The sequence below is a fragment of the Ipomoea nil genome, unplaced genomic scaffold, assembly GCF_001879475.1.
Source record: "Ipomoea nil cultivar Tokyo-kokei standard unplaced genomic scaffold, Asagao_1.1 scaffold1576, whole genome shotgun sequence".
Taxonomy (NCBI): domain Eukaryota; kingdom Viridiplantae; phylum Streptophyta; class Magnoliopsida; order Solanales; family Convolvulaceae; genus Ipomoea; species Ipomoea nil.
This window is the reverse complement of record NW_017618004.1, coordinates 2,352,487-2,372,733: the sequence shown is the minus strand read 5'-3', so window position 1 is coordinate 2,372,733 and position 20,247 is coordinate 2,352,487. Positions and strand designations below refer to the sequence as shown.

General features: G+C 35.9%; 3 protein-coding genes across 8 annotated transcripts; all 3 read left to right on the top strand.

Moving 5' to 3' along the window:
- Window positions 1-1,448: 1,448 nt before the first annotated feature.
- LOC109190447 (glucan endo-1,3-beta-glucosidase 13-like) lies at window positions 1,449-12,807 on the top strand. 3 transcript variants are annotated; one of them, XM_019340929.1, is made up of 2 exons: window positions 1,449-2,917; window positions 12,466-12,501. In XM_019340929.1, exons 1-2 carry the CDS (start codon window positions 1,475-1,477, stop codon window positions 12,484-12,486), a joined length of 1,464 nt encoding a protein of 487 aa, XP_019196474.1. In that variant the 5' UTR covers window positions 1,449-1,474; the 3' UTR covers window positions 12,487-12,501. The 3 variants fall into 3 exon arrangements, with proteins under 3 accessions (XP_019196474.1, XP_019196476.1, XP_019196475.1); XM_019340931.1 differs by lacking the exon at window positions 12,466-12,501 and adding an exon at window positions 12,701-12,807 and having other exon boundaries at window positions 1,450-2,861; XM_019340930.1 differs by lacking the exon at window positions 12,466-12,501 and adding an exon at window positions 3,189-3,420 and having other exon boundaries at window positions 1,451-2,861.
- LOC109190443 (pentatricopeptide repeat-containing protein At4g20770-like) lies at window positions 7,397-10,954 on the top strand. 2 transcript variants are annotated; one of them, XM_019340921.1, is made up of 3 exons: window positions 7,397-7,482; window positions 8,106-8,201; window positions 8,347-10,954. In XM_019340921.1, exon 3 carries the CDS (start codon window positions 8,384-8,386, stop codon window positions 10,733-10,735), a length of 2,352 nt encoding a protein of 783 aa, XP_019196466.1. In that variant the 5' UTR covers window positions 7,397-7,482; window positions 8,106-8,201; window positions 8,347-8,383; the 3' UTR covers window positions 10,736-10,954. The 2 variants fall into 2 exon arrangements, with proteins under 2 accessions (XP_019196466.1, XP_019196467.1); XM_019340922.1 differs by lacking the exon at window positions 8,106-8,201 and having other exon boundaries at window positions 7,398-7,482.
- LOC109190444 (pentatricopeptide repeat-containing protein At3g16010) lies at window positions 11,009-19,738 on the top strand. 3 transcript variants are annotated; one of them, XM_019340923.1, is made up of 5 exons: window positions 14,698-14,812; window positions 14,938-15,048; window positions 16,454-16,549; window positions 16,731-18,911; window positions 19,359-19,738. In XM_019340923.1, exons 3-4 carry the CDS (start codon window positions 16,474-16,476, stop codon window positions 18,569-18,571), a joined length of 1,917 nt encoding a protein of 638 aa, XP_019196468.1. In that variant the 5' UTR covers window positions 14,698-14,812; window positions 14,938-15,048; window positions 16,454-16,473; the 3' UTR covers window positions 18,572-18,911; window positions 19,359-19,738. The 3 variants fall into 3 exon arrangements, with proteins under 3 accessions (XP_019196469.1, XP_019196468.1, XP_019196470.1); XM_019340924.1 differs by lacking the exons at window positions 14,698-14,812; window positions 14,938-15,048 and adding an exon at window positions 11,009-11,460; XM_019340925.1 differs by lacking the exons at window positions 14,698-14,812; window positions 14,938-15,048 and adding an exon at window positions 15,182-15,209.
- The last annotated feature ends 509 nt before the right edge of the window (window positions 19,739-20,247 follow it).

Below are 20,247 nucleotides of genomic sequence, written 5' to 3'. Positions count from 1 at the left end.
GATGAAGCCTTCTTATGGAAAGAAAAATGGATAAATGAAACCTTCTAGTGATGTAAGAAGAGTGATCTTCCTCTTGCATGAAGATGAAGAGTAGTGTGGGGAAGAGTTCTCTAATATGAAGAATGGTGAATATGTCATCCCCCCATTTGTGCTCTTGAATCTCCTTTTATAATAGCCAAGTGAGTGGTGGTTCAAGATTATAGTAACTCGTGCGAGCTTAGTTCAATGGTTTAGTGGGCAGTATTTGTGAGATGAGACCAATGTTCAAATTTTGACAGCTGCAGTGTGGGAATTATGTCTAAAGTGGGCTTCTTTGTGCCCTGTCTGCTGAACCCAGGTCGGAGTGTGGGAGGCATTAGGGTTGGGGATTCAACCTTTCGTTGGTGGGTAATTAGTGGGGAATTATGGGTAATAAAGGGTGGTTTAATTTAATAAGGTGATTAGTGTTAATTATTTGAGATGGGGTTGGTGTTTTGTTTGAGAGAACGTAAGAGAGATAAGGGGTTATGGTAAATCAAAATAATGAAGGGATTTTAAGGGTGTTTGTTGGGTAATTAATAGGGAAATAAATGTATTTTAAGGGTGTTTGTTGGGTAATTAATAGGGAAATAAATGTGTGATAATGGGGTAATAATTAGATGATTTGACATTTAGGTGGTTTGATCCGGTTCCCATACTCGGTATCCATCAGACAGCTCTATCTATAGAATTATAAGACACGCTTCACTCAAAACGTATTTTTGAATAATAATTATAGAATTACTGACAATAAGTATATCTATAAATCACAATAAAAACAAAACAATATTTAATTTCACTTTTACCCTCACTCCCCAAGTATTTTAGTTCTTATTCTTCATTCTCTTCGTCAATATAACCCTTAAATTATAAGAAGTTTATTGAAATTTTGTCTGACTAGAATTTGATTTACAAATTATTTTTAGGTAATATTATAATTTTAAAAATCTCACAAAACATAATAATTTAAAGAATATACAAATATAAAATAGTAATTAATTTTGGAAATCTCACATCAACTTAAGAAATTTCAACTACTTGTGAATCAAACAAATACATATAAAGTTTTAACATTAATGATTATTTTATATAATCTAAACAAAACATCGAATTGAATTACTATCATCTTATAAATATCCTACTAATGTTTAGTAATTAATAGAGATAGATAATTAAAAATAATTACATATGGAAGTTACATAAGTGGGTATTAATTATCTTCCTTTTTATCTTTGCAAATTGCATTGCAATTAGGCAATTACCCATGTTTAATGCATAAGTGGCCTCCACTACCATCACGCCACCCCACTAATCACCAAATTTCCTCAACCACCCTCACCCCCCACCCCACCCTTCTTAATTTCTTACCTTTTTTCACCTCTCTCTTCCATAATTTCTATATAATTGCCTTAAAGCCGATCATCAGTCTTCACGTTCATCAATCTCTCCTTCAAACATGGCGTTTCCAAGATATTTTGTCCTCTGCATTCTCTTTCTCTCTTTGTTACGGCACTCTGTCTCCGATTCCGGCGTCATCGGAATCAACTACGGCCGTATCGCCGACGATCTCCCTTCTCCGGCGAAGGTTGTTCAGTTGCTCAAGAGTCAGGGAATCACCCGAGTGAAGCTCTATGATGCCGATTCCACGGTTCTCGACGCGCTTTCCGGGTCGGGTATAGCCACTACAGTCGCGCTCCCCAACGAAAAGCTCTCGTCCGCCGCGGCTAGCCAGAGTTTCACCGACGGGTGGGTCCAGTCCAACGTCGTACCGTACAAGTCCATCATTGACGCCGTCGCCGTCGGCAATGAAGTGTTCGTCGACCCGGCTAACACCACCGCGTACCTCGTGCCGGCGATGAAGAACGTTTACGCTTCTCTGGCCAAATACGGCGTCGCTTCCTCCGTCAAAGTCTCCTCCCCCATCGCCCTCAGCGCTCTGCAATCTTCGTACCCTCCTTCCTCCGGTTCGTTCAAGCCGGAGCTGGTCGAACCGGTGATTAAGCCGATGCTGAGTTTCCTCAAGCAAACCGGTTCGTTTCTAATGGTGAACGCGTACCCCTTCTTCGCCTATGAAGCTAATACGGACACGATTTCCCTCGATTACACTCTGTTCAGAGATAACAAAGGCGTGGTGGACCCCAACAATGGCCTCGTTTACAAAAGCCTGTTCGAGGCGCAACTCGACGCCGTCTTCGCCGCCATGAACGCCGTCAGCGCCGGCGACGTTAAGGTGGTGGTTTCCGAGACCGGCTGGCCGTCGAAGGGCGACGAGAAGGAGGCCGGCGCGAGCGCCGTGAATGCAGCGGCGTACAACGGGAATTTGGTCCGGAGAGTTCTCACTGGAGGTGGGACCCCCTTGAGGCCCAACGAACCTCTTAACGTCTATTTATTCGCTCTCTTCAATGAGAACCAGAAGCCCGGGCCCACCTCCGAGAAAAACTACGGCCTTTTCTATCCCAACGAGCAAAAGGTTTATGACGTCCCGCTGACGCTAGCAGCCCTGGCGAACGGCCCCATGAATAACGGGAGTAAAGCTCAGGTCGTCCCCCCGACTCCGGCGCCGTCCGGCGGCGGCGGCGACGTGTCGACCACCACGGCGGGGCAGACGTGGTGCGTGGCCAACGGCGACGTCGGGACGGAGAAGCTCCAGCTTGCACTGGACTACGCTTGCGGCCAGGGAGGAGCCGATTGCCGTCCGATTCAACCCGAGTCCACGTGTTACAATCCTAACACCCTTGTGGCACACGCTTCCTACGCCTTCAACAGCTACTACCAGAAGAACGCACGTGCCTCTGGCTCGTGCTACTTCGGTGGCGCTGCCTACGTTGTCACCCAGCCTCCCAGTAAGCATCTCTTATTCCCAACAATTAATATTTTCTTTAATATAAAAAATTTATTAAATTTTTTTTTTTTTTTAAAACCCAACTTACCAATACAATTTAATTATTCTCATTTCATAACAAAAGTAGTTAGGTGGTGTGTTATTATCCATTACCATGCGAATTAATATTATAATATTTTTGGTGTGTTACGTTCTTATCGCAAAATTTGACATGGCTAAATCCATCACAATTTTTTGGCTCAAATATGGAATTAATTAATTCCTATTGGTACTAAAATGACGGAATGCATTATTATTTAACAAAAATACAATTTGTTTTTATTTGCAGAATTTGGTAGTTGCGAGTTCCCCACAGGGTATTGAGTACAGGAAAGGAGGGAGCTTTTGGGGGAGAAGATGATAGATATATTGATAATGTTATATTGGGGTGGTTGAATTCTTTATTAGTACATTTTTAGTCTATATTGCATATGTTGATTAGGTTAGGGTGGTTATTGACTATTTTGGCCTTTGTATCTGGATTTTATACTTAATACGAGTTTTTGTTTTTATAACTTGTGTGTTATGAAAATGGTCTCTTGATTCATAATTATTTTCCTAAGACGATCTTGATATAAGATTTTTACCCTGTTTAAATAAATTTGACGTTGAAATAAAAATGGAAAATTTGAAATAAATGTAGTAGATGCAAGTTGCAACTTTAACTCCAAGTTATTAGTTCCAAACAGCAAGGTTGTGTGGGAGTTGAAGTGTGAACGAAAGGCGCAGTTTTCTTGTCTGCTACTCTTTCACTTGAAGTAGCTTGAAAGATAAGTTGACATTTATTATTGTCACTATTAGGGGGCGTTTGGTTCGGGTTATCTAAGATAACCAAGGTTATATTTGGTTGGTTATATAAGATTCCTATGTTTGGTTGGAGTTATGCAACATTCCCATGGAATAAAATTTACCCTCCACATCATCTTTTTCCCTCTTTTGAAGGGAATGTGATTCCCTTAGAATTCTTAGGTATTAAAAGATTCCCTTGACATTTTACTAACTTTGCCCTTCATTTTCCATCACATTGCTTTGTTTTTTTACCGAAAAAATAAAAAAATCAAAATTAACCTTTCGGTTAAAGCAAGCAAGCTAAGTTCACTTTGCTTAACATGAAAAATCAACTTTGTGGAAGCCACATTTGAATTTGTAGAAATTAAAGAATCTGTATGTATGAAGTCACGAGTCAACTTTTCGGATGAAAGAATGAAAATTAATTATATATATATATATATATATATATATATATATATATATATCAAATTTTGCATGGTTACATGCATTGGAATATTGAAATGCATTAAAATATATTGAGGGTATTAAAGTAAAATAATCATTATAACATAAATAACAATACTTCAACCAAACATGTTTATATTATATATCTCAGTTTTTACCAAACACAGGAATCTAACATTCCCAGCAATCCAACATTCCCTAAGGTAATCTGACATTCCGTGAACCAAACGGCCCCTTATAGCATGTTTGCATAAAGTTGTGCAGCTTTTTGTACTACTCGGAGGACAATGTGGTCCTAGCATATAAAATAATATCTTTGTCTAAGAGGCAAAGATTTGTTAGACATCTATAGTTGGAAAATAGTAATAGGGTTGATATTATTAAAAAAAATTGTTGAGATAAATACTATTAATTAAGGGGATTAAGATTGGCGTTAGTTTGAAATTGATATTACATGATAAATTTAGGAGTGTAAAGTATTTTAGTGTAGATCGTGGTTCATGTAGTATCATCGACTATAAAGTCAAATGACGACATATCCTTTTAATTACATTTTTAGTTTTATTTGATTATATTGTTTTGTTTTTTAATTTTATTTTTTATGCACACTAGTTTCATTATACTAAATACTAAAATATCATTTTAATTTGACAATATACGTTATTGTATGAACTATATTTTTTTTAGTTTCATTTTTCACACAAATTAATTTTTTTTTGAATGTTACTGATTTTATTACAATGTAGACACACATTGATTTAATTATAGTAATATTGAAATATAATTTTAATTACACTTCATATTCATTTGACAATATATGTTATTGTTTAAGTTCTATTTTTTAGTTTCATTTTTTCACATATACTAATTTCATTATAACAACACTAAAATGAGTGGATGTACTGTTCAACCTAAAAATAGGACAAGAAGAAGAGGACCATCACACTATAAGTGCAAGTGCTACCCCCTTGATTACTCAATAGATTACATTCATGATTGAAATGGGTGGTTGTTAAACAGCAGAGTTACACAAAGAATGGATGTATGTACTCTTAATCATAATCATTGCATTCTCTTTCTCAGACCACCAAGAGGGGACTAAAACCTTTTGCCTCCACGTTTTGTCAAGACACTAACAGTTAATTTACCTAACACTTTTTTACACGTTATCAATTAGTTATACATTCTAATTAACCCAATCAGCTAATAGCTAACAACCATTTATCAAACAAGACCATAATAAAATAAAATTAAATATGACAATGTCACAATAATCAAAGACTAAAAATAAAATTTGCTATAAGTTACTTGAATTATACTAAATACAAAAAGTTATTGACAGTTTATAAATTTACTAAAATTATATACGAAATTTAATAAAGTTTTACCTTCAATTATATACTATACACACACTAAAGTTATTGGTAACATAGTTTATTAGCTAATTTTGAATTGTTTGATCATTATTAATAATTTGATTTGGATAAATAGCTAATATGAGTATTTGACTAATTAGCTTTTTACGACAATTTATTATTTCAAAATGTTAAAACTCAAAAAGATGTTTAAAATAACTTTTTGGATTAGTTTTTTTAAAAAATCATTTTGCATGTAATCAGTTATTAACTAATAGCTAATTTACTAAACATCTTTATACGATAAGCTTATACTATCAATCAGTTGAACTCACAAACCTAACAGCTAGCTAACATGTATTTACCAAACACTCCAAAATAAGTTATTAAACACATATTTGTGCATATCACGAATTAATAGCTACTTATTACTGATGGGGTGTGAACCCCGTGGGCTCGGGGCCCAAGAAGAAAAGAGATAAAGCCCAGACAAAGAAGGGAAGCCCAAGAAGAAAATGGAGCAAGCCCAAAAGAGATACGAGCCAAGCCGAGGAGTCGGCTCGACCCGGGAGTGGGCGCGAGTGAGGGATCGGCATGGGTAGAGGGTCGGCCAAAAACTAGCCGTTAGCCCCTATTAAATTCCTAATTATCTACCCTTAAAGTCCTATTTACTACCCCACCATTCCTAACCTCCCACTTATTACCCCATCTTATTATTATTATTATTATTATTATTATTATTATTATCCATAACCCCCTAATTAACACCCATCACTACCCTACTAAATGTCCAACGGACACTTTTGGGATGGGTTAGCTATAAAAAGGAGGGGAAGACAAGAAGAAAGGGGGATCCATTCACTCATTCATCTACATGTGGGAGGACTCTCCCAAATACTACCACTCAGTCCTCCCAAATACTACCACTCACTATTCTTTCATCACCAAAAAGGCTTCATCACTCTCCCAAAGAAGATGCACTCTTCCACAACCACTCTCCATTCATCCAAGAAAGAAGACCACATGAAGAAGACTCCATATGGGAAGACTCCACCACTCTTCCACGCGTCAAGAAGCCTACTCTATCTCAATGTACCAAGTATAGCTCCCTCCTCACACAATATATCCATATTACATGTACAAAATAGCCCTACAATATGTACAAAAACACCTACAAAATACATAGTGGAGTTAGGCTTGGCACCGCCCAAAAAGGCCCGTGGTTTTCCTTTCGGTTTCCACGTACAAAAAGCATTGAGTTATATTCGTTCTATTTATTTTTCTATAAGCCGCATGTGAAAGGTGAATCTACCGACCAAGATTGTGTTGGACCTCCCTGGGCCCGAAAACCCAAAAACCAACAATTACCGTCATGTCCTATAGGAATTCTCCCTATTTCGTTTGCCATTTGATAATTTTGAGTAGAGATGTAAAAGAGGAGAGTCGCTCCCTTGCTATATAATATTACAATATATAAAATTTAAACACAAAATCTAAATCCTTAAAACAGTAAAAAACATATCTAATCTGCCAAAGGCAGACGCAGACGGCAGGTAGTCTTCGCGAGTCGCGAATTCTGAGAGACTTCGCGAACTGCCGCCGTCACGAGTCGACACCTCCAAACCGCCATCGCCAACTCCAGACCCCTGCCGATGAGCACTAGTCCAACCTGCAGTAACGCCTTCCCCTTCGTAAGTTCGTAGCACACCACCTCCGGTCAGGTAATTTCTAACTAATTCTAAGTGTATGCTACTATGCTTTGCTTTGCTTAGCTTAATTTCTAACTAATTCTAAGTGCACGCCACCTCCGGTCAGGTAATAATAATCGAACAATTGAGGTGGTCGAGCCGAGCTCGAAAATTGCCGAGCTCGAGCTCAAGCCAAGCCAGGATCGAGCTCGTTTACACCCCTAATTTGGAGCTACAAATCAATGGAGAAAATCGTATCTAAGGAATATTAAATTTTCAACTCAGTGGCATTTGAAACCAGCAGGTAAGTAATTCCTTTAATTTCTTTCTAAATGCTTTTTATGTTTCTTTTCGGGGTATGCAATCTGTTTGAAGAAATGTCTTAAAAGGCAATTTCTCCTTGTGGGTCAACTTTGAACTGTAAATTTGTATGGATAAATTGTAGTTAGCTCTGGCCTTTGAGGAAGTTAATTCGTTTTGAACTCTGATGTATGAGTAGTTGCTTGTCTGGTTGTTGGTTTCTTATATTTTTGGGCATTCATTTCGATGTTCACTGAGTGTAATATTACTGGAAACCTAAATCTTATTCCGACAAAAATATTCGAATTGTTTAAATATTACTCCGTATTAAGCTTCTGAATTCTTGACGGTGTTATTGTGCCTGAACTAAGATATGCCATTTCTTCACCTGGGATCAACAAATGCATGTAATTATTTAATTCTTCCGCAACAGTTAGTGTATTACTGGTAAAATATTCCTAGAGCCTGCCTAGAACCATAATTTTACTCCTGAATGTAGTTGTTCATTATCCAGTTTTGCATTACCTGGAAAAATTCATGTGAATAATGTAGTATGTGTGTATGTATGGAGTCAATTGTGATGCTATATAGTGTGTTTATCTCACATTAGATCAATTGTTTCTATAGCTGATTGAGTTGAAGCAAGGATGATTGCAACATTATCTGGTTCAAGAAGAAGAATCTCTACTTTTTGTTATCGATGTGACAGAAGTAAGCAGACAGGTTGGCTGCATTTTCTTTTCTTCTTCCCCTCTCTCCATCTCCATGAAGTGCTAATTAATTTGACTCCATTCAAATTAAATTGGTCCATTTAAAATTCTTTGTTGACTTTTTTTTTTTGTGGGGGATTTTGAATAATGGTGTACAGAGATGGCTATGCATCTCAAAATCTGAAATTCTGAATAATGCAAGCCAAGGCGAACGCTTCGTATATAGCGGACCTTTTGCAAACCTGCATAGATAATAAAGCCCGCAACGCCGGCAAACTTCTCCATGGCCATATCGTCCGACTTGGCCTCTCTTCCGATACTTTTCTCGGCAACCGCCTTACTGAGTTTTACTCGAAATGTGGTCTCACTCGGACTGCACGCCACGTGTTCAATCAAATGCCTCAAACTAACATATACTCTTGGCATGCGATGCTGACTGCCCACTGTAAAGCTGGCCAGTTAGAGCATGCTACCGAACTGTTTGTTAAAATGCCTGAGAGGAATAGTGTCTCGTGGAACACTATGATTAGCGCTTTAGCTCGAAATGGGTATGAAAGCAAAGCCTTGGAGGTTTACTGTATGATGACTTCAGGTGGTTTTGAGCCAAGTCATATCACCTTGGCGAGCGTTTTGAGTGCTTGTGGTGGGTTGAGGGGTAAGGTGTTTGGGAGAGTGAGTCATGGTTTGGCTGTAAAATATGGTCTTGACAGAAATGTCTACGTTGGAAATGCATTGTTAAGTATGTATGTAAAATGTGGATGTGGTGGGGATGCAATCAATGTGTTTAGAGATTTGCCAGAGCGTAACGAGGTTTCCTTCACAGCAATGATGTCGGGGTTGGTTGAGATTGATCAAGTCGAAGAGGCTTTTAACATGTTTAGGTTGATGCAGCGGAATGGGTTTAGGATTGATTCTGTTTCATTGTCCAGTGTTCTCAGAGTTTGTGCTAAAGGTGATGGCAGGGACTTTGTTATTGATGACATTAATGATTGGTATATGTGTAATGTGCCTGGGAAACAAGTCCACAGTCTTGTTGTTAAACTTGGATTTGAAAGTGATCTTCGCTTGTGTAACTCGTTACTTGACATGTATGTGAAAAACAAGGATATGGACAGTGCTGAAGTACTTTTTGGGGACCTGCCTGAAGTTAGTACTGTTTCTTGGAATATTATGATAGGCGGATTTGGCCAGAACTATGAAAAGAAAAGAGCAATGGAATACATGGAAAAGATGCAGAGTTGTGGTTATGAACCTGATGAGGTTACTTATATTAATATGCTGGCAGCTTGTGTCAAATCTGGGGATGTTGAAGCTGGGTGTAGGCTATTTGAGAAAATGGCATGCCCAAGCTTGAGCTCATGGAATGCTATGCTTTCAGGCTACTCACAGAATGGGGATCACTGTGAAGCCATAAACCTTTTTAGGAAAATGCAGTTTCAAAATGAGCGACCTGATCGAACCACTTTGGCTATCGTACTCACATCCTGTGCAGAAAAAGCACTTTTGGAATATGGGAAGCAGCTTCATGCTGCCTCATTTAAAAATGATGTTTCAGGTGACATATATGTAGCTAGCAGTCTTATTGGCATGTACTCAAAATGTGGTTGGGTAAAAGTGGCAAAATGTATATTTAAGAGATTGCCTCAGTTAGATATAGTATGTTGGAATTCTATGATCTCGGGTTTGAACCTTAATTCATTGGACAAAGAAGCATTTTCCTTCTTTAAGGAAATGCTACAAATGGGGATGCCGCCTAGTGAATTCTCTTATGCAACTGTATTGAGTAGTTGTGCAAGATTATCTTCTCTTGCATTGGGGGCTCAGGTTCATGGCATGATAGCTAGAGGTGGATATACGAATGATGTTGTTGTGGGAAGTGCTCTGATCAATATGTATTCTAAATGTGGTGATATAGATGGGGCCCGTCTTTGCTTTGACATGATGCCCTGTAAAAACACTATTACCTGGAATGAGATGATACATGGGTATGCACAGAATGGATATGGAGATAAAGCTATTTTCTTATATGAGCAGATGATTGAAACAGGAAATAAGCCTGATGGTGTAACAATTATTGCTGTATTAACTGCTTGTACCCATTCAGGATTGGTAGATCGGGGGATAAGAATTTTCCACTCAATGCAGCTAGAATATGGAGTGGAGCCACTGGTTGATCATTACACTTGTATTATCGATTGTTTGGGTCGTGCAGGTCGGTTTGATGAAGTGGAAGTACTTCTAAATAAGATGCCATACAAAGATGACCCAATTATATGGGCGGTATTGCTTAGTACATGTAGGGTTCATATGAATGTAAGTTTAGCAAGAAGAGCTGCGGCTGAGCTTTTCCGGTTGGATCCAGAGAATTCTGTCCCTTACGTGCTTCTAGCAAATATGTATTCGTCTCTAGGAAGATGGGATGAATCAAAGGGTATTAGAGAAATGATGGTTGAAGGGAAGGTAGTCAAGGATTCCGGTTATAGCTGGGTTGAAAATCAGAATGGAATTGAAGAAAATTGGGGGGCTTATACTGTGGCTTCCCATTAATGAAACAGGAGAATGGTAAAACTAGTTGTTGCATTCAAAATTTTAGTTATAATCAAAATTTTAGTGTGAGTCATTTAAGATTCAAGTTTATCAAATTGAATTAGTATTTAGGTTGAAATGCTAGTGAATTAATATTTGTGTTGTGCAGACTTTTCTCTTGTTTTGGTTGAGCCTGCAGACATGAGTTAATTTATAAAATTTTAAGTCAATTCTTTCCAACTTTTAGAATTTTTTTTTTCGGGAATCCCCGCCCCTGAAAAATTCCCCGCGGGGACGGGGACTCCATTCCTTGCCCCCGCCCCGCCCTGTTGTCATCCCTACAGGTAAGTAATTCCTTTAATTTATTTCTAAATGCTTTTTTATGTTTCTTTTTGGTGTATGCAATCTGTTTGAAGAAATGTCTAAAAGGCAATTTCTCCTTGTGGGTCAACTTTGAACTGTATATTTGTATGGATAAATTGTAGTTAGATCTGGCCTTTGAGGAGGTTAATTCGTTTTGAACTCTGATGTATGAGTAGTTGCTTGTCTGGTTGTTGGTTTCTTATATTTTTGGGCATTCATTTCGATTTTCACTGAGTGTAATATTACTGGAAACCTAAATCTTATTCTGACAAAAAAAATTCGAATTGTTTAAATATTACTGTGTTAAGCTTCTGAATTCTTGACGGTGTTATTGTGCCTGAACTGAGAGATGCCATTTCTTCACCTGGGATCAACGAAAGCATGTAATTATTTAATTCTTGGTACTGGTAAAATATTCCTAAAGTCTGCCTAGAACCATTATTTTCCTCCTGAATGTAGTTCATTATCCAGTTTTGTCAAACTCATTATATCTTTAAAAGTTCTATCTAAAACTTCTAAACGATGGCTGTGTACCATTGGAGTTTCATCCCAAATTATCAAAGCTTGTAGTTCTCAAAATGTTTTCTTTTGGACTAACTTGGTATGTTCCGCAGGATTCGTAGCAAAGGTTAACAGAATAGAGAATATAGAGTGTGATGTCTGACCTCTTTGAAGTAATAGAGATGTAATTCCACTTGATGTGCTGCCAAGACAATGGCCCTGTTTGGTAAAATGGCTGTTAGTTAATAGCTGTTAGTTGATTGTGTTAATTAGAGTATATAAATAGTTGATAACATTAGCTGATTGTAGAAAAGTGTTTAGTAAATTAACTGTTAGCTGATAGTTGTTTGATAGTTGTTTGATATAATTTTTTTCTTAAAAAGCTAATTGAAAAAATTGCTTGGAGTAGCTTTTTGAATTTTACCCTTTTGGAGTTTGGAGTTGCAAAAAGCTAATTAACCAAACATTTATATTGATATTTTAATTAAATTAAATAATTAATAGTGGTCAAATAAGCTAAAATTGACCTATAGGCAAATTTTTTACCAAACAGGGCCAATCTCTCTTTTGCTTCGTAAAGATGTTGCCAAAGTATTCCAGGAAATGTTAACATATTGTGCATATTCATAATTGAAAGAGTTTCAATTGCTTAAATCCTAGTTCTAGCAATCCCAATTCCTCTTCTATTTGGGACAGCTCCTAATTATGTGGAAATTAAATTTAAATTTCCTTCAACCAAACGCTATGTTATTTCTTGTAATTCATTTTTCATGGAATTACAATTGTTTTCTCATGTAATTCTTTTCCTCCAACCAAATGCCCTGTTAATATTTTTCTTTAATATTTTTTTAAAAAAGGAATTTTTTAACCCAACTTAACGAGTGACATTACCAATAAAATTTGATTAGTCTCATTTCACGTAGCGATACTTAGTTTAACAAAGGTAGTTAGGTGGTATGTTATTATCCATTACCACGCGATTTAATATTCTAATATTTGGGTGTGTTCTTACCAAAAAAACAAAACAAAAAAAAAAAAAATCACATTTTTGGCTCAAATATGGAATTAATTAATTCTTACTCCGTATTATTTAACAAAACTACAATTTGTTTTTGTTTGCAGAATTTGGTAGTTGCGAGTTCCCAACAGGGTATTGATATGGTGAATTGAGAACAGGAAAGGAGGGAGCTTTTGGGGAGAAGATGATATATTGATAATGTTATATAAAAATGGAACTTTACTTCAAGTAATAAGTAACTAAAATAGCTTATATTGTCACACTCTTTCCAGTATGTGATAAAAATGGAACTTTACTTCAAGTAATAAGTAACTAAAATAGCTTATATTGTCACACTCTTTCCAGTATGTTTGTTTAAAGTTCTGCAGCTTTTCCTACGCTATTATTATTTAAACAACATTAAAATATCATTTTAATTCTATTATAATTTTATTTGATTGTTATATTAAACCATAATTGATATAATATTGTGTAGACTATGGTTTACTGTATAACAACTCTCAGTTGAGTCACCCGATCAAAAAATTGCCTACATGAAGCAAATGTTTTCCGAAGTATAAAGACATATCAAGCAAAACCAAAAATAGAGTAATATAATTAAAAAAGAAAATAAGGGGTTTTCAAAAACAAAAAACAAAAAACAAAAAAAAAAAAAAAAAAAAAAAGAAAGAAAGAAAACAAGGGTAAAATAGATAATTCGAATCATTTTTTCTTTCCTTCTTTCATGAAAAATAAAATCATTGGTCTAATAAAGGATTTTGTTTTTCTCAAATTTGAGAAATTCATTTTCCAATGAAAAATAAATTCCATGAACCAAACACCATAAAACAATATTTTCCTCCACTTTAAGGAAAATATTTTCCTTTAGAAAACATTTTCCATGAACCAAAACGGCGATTTTGCAACTGTCATTTGCCCGCTGAGTCAATCGTATGAAGAAAACCAGCGCACATACGAAGGAAAATTAGAAAAATAAAATAAAAAAAGTATTGGGACAAAAATACCATTGCTTAAAATAGACTTTTGCCGAAAAACTTACTGGAAAAGGATCAAAAGTGTTCAAAGTATTATAGTCTGAGGTGTTAAATGACAAAAATGATAGTCTAGGACTAAACTTAGAATTGTCACAAAAGACTTACTGGAAGAACCAAAAGTGTCAAAAAATATTATAGTATGGAGTATTAAATGACAAAAATGATAGTTTGCAACTAAACTTGAAATTGTCACAAAAGACAATGGACATATGATGGAATTAACTCTTTAACTTCATTTTTCTTGAATATTCAAATATTGAAAATTCAAAAAATATTTTTCATAAATTATTTTTTAGGTTTCCAAATGGACTTTAAATTCTATTTATAAGGTATAACCAAATAACTGCAATTTTGGCTATAATTATTGAGGGGATATGTGTAGCGTACTCGATGGTTCTTTGACCGTATTTAATTGTAGGTCACCTTTAAGCCCGTATCATATTTAGATTAATTTTCATCTGCACCGGCCCAATCTAATTAAGTGCAAAGTACTGACAATATTAGTTTTTCCATATAAGAGGTGGTTCGAACTCCCGACCTCTCTTAAGGGACAAATTATATCATACATCAGGGTGCACGATGTATTGCGAGTCCTGAGAGTTTATATGTATTACGTTAAGAATTGATGTGTATTATGTCAAGAGTTCATGTGTACTATGTTAAAAGTTTGTGTATTATATTAAGAATTTATGTTAAGATTATGTGTATTATGTTAGAGATTTATGTGTATTTTACTATGTAATTATGTACATACGAAATAGGAGATTTTTAGAACGCACAATACATAGTGCGTCCCGATGCACGATATAACAACTGCTCTTAAGGGATAAGAGTGCACGGCCATTCACGCCAACCAAGCTGGTTCATAACCTCCTATTTAGAAGAGTCACTCCGTGCCGCTTGACCACAAGGTATTTACTAAAGTTACTACCTTCAAAAACAAAATTACTAAAGTTATTGATAATATAATAAGTTTATCAACCAATTTTGATTTGTTTGACCATTATTTGCGAGTGTGATTGGGTTACTAAACACTTAAAAATAAGTAGCTATTTACCAAAACACTCCAAAATAATTTATTAAATACATATTTGTGCTAGTCGGACGTCGCAGGCATCGCTAGTCGCCGCACTCACGCCCTCCGTCTCCGACTTGCCGGCAGCCAGATTGCAAGAGTACCAGGTTTGTTTGCTAATCTTTGCTTCTTAAAAAAAAAAAAAAAAAAAAAAAAAAAAACATATTTGTACATATCACGAATTAATAGCTACTCCATAGTTATTACTTATTAGACCCGTCATGTCCTATAGGAATTCTCCCCATTTCGGTTGCCATTTGATAAGTTGGAGCTATAAATCCATGGGGAAAATCGTATCTAAGGAATATTAAAATTTTCAACTCAGTGGCATTTGAACCAGCAGGTAAGTAATTCCTTTAATTTCTTTCTAAATGCTTTTTATGTTTCATTTTGGTGTATGCAATCTGTTTGAATAAATGTCTAAAAGGTAATTTATCCTTGTGGGTCAATTTTGAACTGTAAATTTGTGTGGATAAATTGTAGTTAGCTCTGGCCTTTGAGGAGGTTAATTCGTTTTGAACTCTGATGTATCATGTATGAGTAGTTGCTTGTCTGGTTGTTGGTTTCTTATATTTTTGGGCATTCATTTCGATTTTCACTGAGTGTTATATTACTGGAAACCTGAATCTTATTCCAACCATAAAATTCGAATTGTTTAAATATTACTCCGTACTAAGCTTCTGAATTCTTGACGGTGTTATTGTGCCTGAACTGAGATATGCCATTTCTTCACATGGGATCAATGAAAGCATGTAATTATTAATTATTTATTTCTTCCGCAACAGTTAGTGTATTACTGGTAAAATTTTCCTAGAGTCTGCCTAGAACCATAATTTTCCTCCTGAATGTAGATGTTCATTATCCAGTTTTGTCAAACTCATTATATCTTTAAAAGTTCTATCTAAAACTTCTAAATGATCCCTGTGTACCATTGGAGTTTCATCCCAAATTACCAGGCTTTTAGTTTTCAAAATGTTTTCTTTTGGACTTCCTTGGTATGTTCCGCAGCATTCTTAGCAATGGTTAACAGAATAGAGAATATAGAGTGTGATGTCTGACCTCTTGGAAGTAATAGAGATGCAATTCCACTTGATGCACTGCCAAGACAACCTCTCTTTTGCTTCGTAAAGATGTTGCCAAAGTATTCCACGAAATGTTGACATATTGTGCATATTCATAATTAAAAGAGTGTCAATTGCTTAAATCCAAGTTCTAGCAATCCCAATTCTTCTTCTATTTGGGACAGCTCCTCCACTGGTTCTGTTGGTTTGTAATATTTCCTTTGGTTACTAGAATTGCATTGGCAAAGTCTTTCTCAATTTAGAATCTTTTATTTGCACATTTGCATTTGGAAGTTTATTTATCAAATATATAAATATATAATGAAATAATATAAAGCAAGCACTTAGAAATGCCATTCGTGTATTTTATATATTTATATATTATTTTGATGAAATATTTTTTCTATTCAGAAATTTCTGTCACAATTTTTGTTTTGAATAAGATAAAATTGTAAAATATTTTTGCAACTTTCTGATTTTTTTTTTCTTGAATGATATATTTTTTATACTTTAAAAAAAAAATGCACTGGCTTAATCTTTTATGGTTAATCTTCGTGTTTTCTGTATTACCTGGAAAAATTCATGTGAATAATGTATGTATGTGTGTGTGTGTGTGTATGGAGTCAATTGTGAGTTTGTGATGCTATATAGTGTGTTTATCTCACATGAGATCAATTGTTTCTATAGCTGATTGAGTTGAAGCAAGGATGATTGCAACATTATCTGGTTCAAGAAGAAGAATCTCTACTTTTTGTTATCTATGTGACAGAAGTAAGCAGACAGGTAGGCTTCATTTTCTTTTCTTCTTCCCCTCTCTCCATCTCCATGAAAATGCCAATTTATTTGACTCCATTCAAATTAAATTGTCCCATTTAAAATTCTTTGTTGACTTTTTTTTTTTTTTTTTTGGGTGGGGGATTTTGGAATGTCCATTTAATTGGTTTTGTTTTCTTTGATATTACAGACAGCGAAATTGTTAAAATGTTTCAACTTTCAAATCCTAAAGTGAACACAGTAAATTATGCCTTGAATCGGACATCTTCGCAAAGAAATAGTGCTGTAAGGACATTGGATGAGAGGTTCATTAGGATTTTAAAAATATTTAAGTGGGGTCCTGATGCTGAAAAGTCTTTAGAGGTCCTACAGATGAAAGTGGATCATCTATTGGTTCGTGAGGTATTGAAAGTAGATGTAGAGGTCACTACGAAAATTGAGTTTTTCAAGTGGGCTGGGAAAAGAAGGAACTTTGAGCATGACTCCACTACATACTTGGCTTTGATCCATTGTCTTGAAGAAGCAGGGTTGACAGGTCAACTATGGAGAAAAATCCAAGAAATGGTGAGGAGTAAATGCCTAATTTCCCCTAGTGATCTTTCTGAGATTGTGAGGGTTTTAGGGAGAGCAAAAATGGTAAGCAAAGCTCTTATTGTATTTTTCCAGATCAAAGGTCGCAAGTGCAAGCCAACTGCAACCACTTACAACTCTGTAATTTTAATGCTGATGCAAGAAGGTCAGCATGAGAAAGTTTATGAGCTTTACAATGAAATGTGTACTGAAGGTAACTGTTATCCAGACACAGTAACGTATACTGCACTTATATCAGCATTCACAAAACTAGGCCAAGATGATTCTGCTCTGAGGTTGTTTGATGAAATGAAGGAGAATGGTTTACATCCCACTGCAAGGATATACACTACTTTGTTAGGAGTTTACTTCAAGAAGCATAGCATTGAAAAGGCTCTAGGGTTAGTCCATGAGATGAAGGAAAAAGGTTGTCCTCCAACTGTTTATACTTACACTGAATTGATAAAGGGCCTTGGCAGAGCTGGTAGAACTGAAGAAGCTTATTCTATATTCCTTAATATTCTAAAAGATGGTTGTAAACCTGATGTTGTACTACTAAATAATGTCATGAATATTCTAGCAAGGGCAGGACGCGTAGATGATGCTCATAAACTGTTTGAGGAAATGGAGTCCTTAAATTGTACTCCAAATGTGGTGACCTATAATACTGTTATAAAGTCTTTGTTTCAATCCAAAGGTCCAGTACCTGAAGCTTCATCATGGTTTGAAAGGATGAAGGCAAATGGTGTTGCGCCAAGCTCTTTCACTTATTCAATATTTATTGATGGGTATTGCAAGACAAATAGGGTTGAAAAGGCTTTGATGCTGCTTGAGGAGATGGATGAGAAGGGTTTTCCTCCCTGTCCAGCTGCCTATTGCAGCTTGATTAACACTCTTGGAAAAGCAAAACGCTATGAAGCTGCAAATGAGTTATTTCAGGAGCTAAAGGAGAATTGTGGGTCTTCAAGTGCTAGGGTATATGCAGTGATGATAAAACATTTTGGTAAATGTGGACGTTTGTCTGAGGCTGTTGATCTTTTCAACGAAATGAAAACGTTGGGATGCCGTCCTGATGTCTATGCATACAATGCTCTTATGTCAGGGCTTGTAAGGGCTGGCTTGGTAGATGAAGCTCATTCCTGGCTTCAAAATATGGTAGAAAGTGATTGTGTTCCTGATATTAACTCATACAATATAATCCTAAATGGTTTAGCTAAGAAAGGTGGTCCACAACGTGCAATTGACATGTTTATGAAAATGAAACAATCTGACGTTAAACCAGATGCTATCTCATACAACACCATTCTTGGTTGTCTCAGTCGTGCTGGTATGTTTGAGGAGGCTGCAAGGTTGATGAAAGAGATGCATACAAATGGTTTTGAATATGATCTTATTACATACACATCAATACTTGAAGCTGTTGGTCAGTTTAATGAAGATCATACAAGTAGAGCTTTGTGAAAGCTATGTTTTTGAGGACTTGCTACTAAATGCCTAAATAGCAAAGGTAGAAAGCACAGGATGTGTGTCCAAGTTCATATGACTCAAATGTTTTGTTCTGGTGGCTTTTGTACTGCTGCAACTTGTACCATTTTTTGTAAAGGAAAAATATTTGATACACTGCTGGTGTATAGGTGCAAAATATTTTTCCTTTTGTAAAAGGGTCTAAATATTCACCTATGTGAACCACAGATTAATCCTGAAGTCATGGCATCCCTCTCTATCCACCGCATACATCTATGAATCTTCTGACATTACAGGCTAACCTGGCACTCTCCTACAAGCAGAAGTGCATAGCAAAGTAAGCTTTCACTGTCTTCTTTGTTACTCTGTGTTGATAAGATCTTCCATCATGATCAATATTTTAAGTAGCTAGGTTATTTGGTACCATCTTGTGTCTCAAGAGAGTGCATTAACATATAAATACAGTGCCATCCACGGTATACTTTATAGCCAGTTTAGTTTTGTTTTTCCCCTTCTTTCTGTTTTCTTTAAAACTATAATTATGACAAGACAATGGATGTGGTAGTAAATTGTTTTCCAGTTTAGTATCATTTGTTCATTACCATTACCTTGTATCGCTTAGATTTTTAATTAGAATTGTGACTATATATATATATACTCTGAATGGTGTAGCACTATTTATAAGTAACATGAGCATGTGTTGAGCTTTTCGTTACTAATTGTCTATTACAGCTTCTTAATATTTTTCTGCGAAATGACAAACATTATAAGCATTATATTTCAGATGTCTCTGAAATGGACCAGAAACACCAAGTTGAGGTTTTACTCTCCTAGAGAGTGCTTTGGATTGCTGCTCGTTGCACTCTATACATTGACACAGGAGCAGAAAACAACATTGGTACATGTAAGCTCTCTGTGTACGCTTGGGTTTTTTGTTTTTTGTTTTTTTTTTAAATTTAGTTCTCATTTCATGTTCTAAGGTTTAGCATACTTTAATAAAAGTTTCATTCTAGAACCATGAACTTGAAAGGGGGGTTTACAAACTTTATGCTGAACCTTAGGAATCATTGCAAATATTTACATAAGAACTTGATTGTGCTTATCAGATGCATGTGAATCCTATCACGTCTAATCAATGAATTTTAATCACTTTATTGCTGAATACTTTCAAGTGCATAAGCTGGATTTGTAGTACTAGCAACTAAGGTTGAAAAACACGTTAAGCGAGGCGCCGATTTATTTATTTATTTATTTTTTTAAAAAAAATTGTGAAATTCACTAATAAAACATAAGGTTCCCCTAATTTTTTCTTACAAATTATTTACACAAGGGGTTGTAAAATCGTTTTGAATATTGTTGAAACCATTTAAAACATAAAAAATTAAAATTAAAAGCAAAAGAAGCATTTTTTGGAGAAATTAGAGGGCCAAACTGCCTTCGGCAATTTGCGGTGTATAGATCTCGAAAAAATACGCGATTTGAAAAAAAAAATTGTCCAAAACGGACAACCGAGTCAAAAGTTATGTTTTTCTGAACTTTTAACACTTTAAAACGTAAAAATAAATAAAAATTAAAATATACGGCCGAACTGACCGGTTAGGCGGTCGGTCGCGGAGGAGGCCGATTCCGGCCTTCCTCGCAGCGACCGCCTAGCGCCTAGGCACCAATTAATC